Raw genomic sequence first — 1,430 nt, forward strand, 5'->3', positions numbered from 1 at the left:
GGAACCAGGGGTTGAACTCAGGCCCTTGTGCTTGCCAGGCAAGCGCTTATTCTACTGAGCCACTTCCCTGGCCCATTGAGCTTACTTTTAGCCCAGGCTGGTCTCAAACTCACAATGATCCTCCTGCGTCAGGCTCCCAAGTGCCACCATGCCCGGCTCAAAAAAATTATTTTTGAGACAAGGTCTTGCTGTGTTGCCCAAGCTAGTCTTGAATTCCTGGGCTCATGCGGTCCTCATGCCTCAGGCTCCCAAGTAGTTCTGCTGCTGCCGTGCTCAGCCAGGGGCCTCAGAGGTGAACGTGTAGATTGAAGTAATCCTTGGGGCTGGGGAGATGGCTCAGTAGAATAAACACTTGCCTGGCAAGTTCAAGGGCCTGAGTTCAATCCCAGTTCCGCAAAAAAAAAAAAAAAGGTGTGAAGTAATCCTGCTGCAGGCAGTGTACATTGAGCCTTACTGAGCCACACACTGTGCTGAAAGCCAGACAGTCATGCTTGGGACCAGCCAAGTGGTTAGTATGTGGGACAAGGAGACTGAAGAGGTCTAAGCTGCAGTGACATCAGGTGTGTGGTGGCAGAGCCCAGGCACAGGTGTTCTCTTCCCTCCTCTCCAGGTTGCGTTGATGGCCTCAGTATTAAAGGGCTGCAGTGCCCATTGGCACGTGGGCTTTCATAAGAGGATGAGGTGTGAAAAGGGAACTGAAGAGGCTTTGGATAACGTACCCAGGAGTGCCCTCCGTAGCTGGGGGCGTGTTTACTAGGAGGTTGGCCCCCAGCAAACGGGCACTTGGCACCACGGGTTCTCTGGTTCCCTGCCTGCCATCAGTGTGCTAAGGAGCCTGACATCTGTCTGTGTTTGCCCAGGGAAGAGGCCAAGGAGATGTGGGAAAAGCGAGAGGCTGAGTGGGCCCGAGAGCAGAGCGCGCGGGACAGACTGATGTTTGAGGTGAGCTCAGCTGCGTGGGGCTGTGATGGATGTCGGAGTCAGGCCGGGTCCTGCTCCCGCCGCATGATCTGGGAAGTCTTCTCTCTTTACTTATTTATTTATGTATGTATTTATTTATTTTTTTGTGGATTTAGCCCGCCCTGGGGGCAGGGCTGGTATGGTGTGGCATGTGGTGCTGGATATGGAACCACTGTCCCAGCATACTTGCCTAAGCTTGCCTAGGCAGGCACTTTAGACCTCTGAGCTATCTTGCTGGCCCATTCTTGTTACTTTTTTTGCTTTCTGCACACAATCATTTTATTACAACCTCCAGCACTGTAAACCTCGAGTCTGCCATTACTCGGGTCGCAGTCTAGGGCTCTTCCGCACCGCACAGCACAGCTCCAGCGCACCCGCACTGGGTCAGAGAGAGAACAGAACCAAGAATGTTACTAGTTTGGGATCGCCTGTACCTTTCCCCTGGGCTTGCCTTAATTTTTTTTTTTTTT

The 1,430-nt window shown here is 52.6% G+C and overlaps 1 protein-coding gene across 5 annotated transcripts in view; it reads left to right on the top strand.

The window, feature by feature from the left end:
• Tchp (trichoplein keratin filament binding) overlaps positions 1-1,430 on the top strand; it is a 35,612-nt gene that overhangs the window by 12,348 nt on the left and 21,834 nt on the right. For all 5 annotated transcript variants that reach the window (XR_002822162.1, XM_004636298.2, XM_023721003.1 and 2 more), the window contains exon 10: positions 861-942. Coding sequence is in view for 4 of the 5 variants with exons in the window: in XM_004636298.2 (XP_004636355.1) it covers positions 861-942 (82 nt within the window). In the remaining variant the exon portion in view is untranslated. The remainder of the gene's footprint in view (positions 1-860; positions 943-1,430) is intronic.

This window comes from Octodon degus, unplaced genomic scaffold, assembly GCF_000260255.1.
Source record: "Octodon degus isolate 3935 unplaced genomic scaffold, OctDeg1.0 scaffold00079, whole genome shotgun sequence".
NCBI lineage: Eukaryota > Metazoa > Chordata > Mammalia > Rodentia > Octodontidae > Octodon > Octodon degus.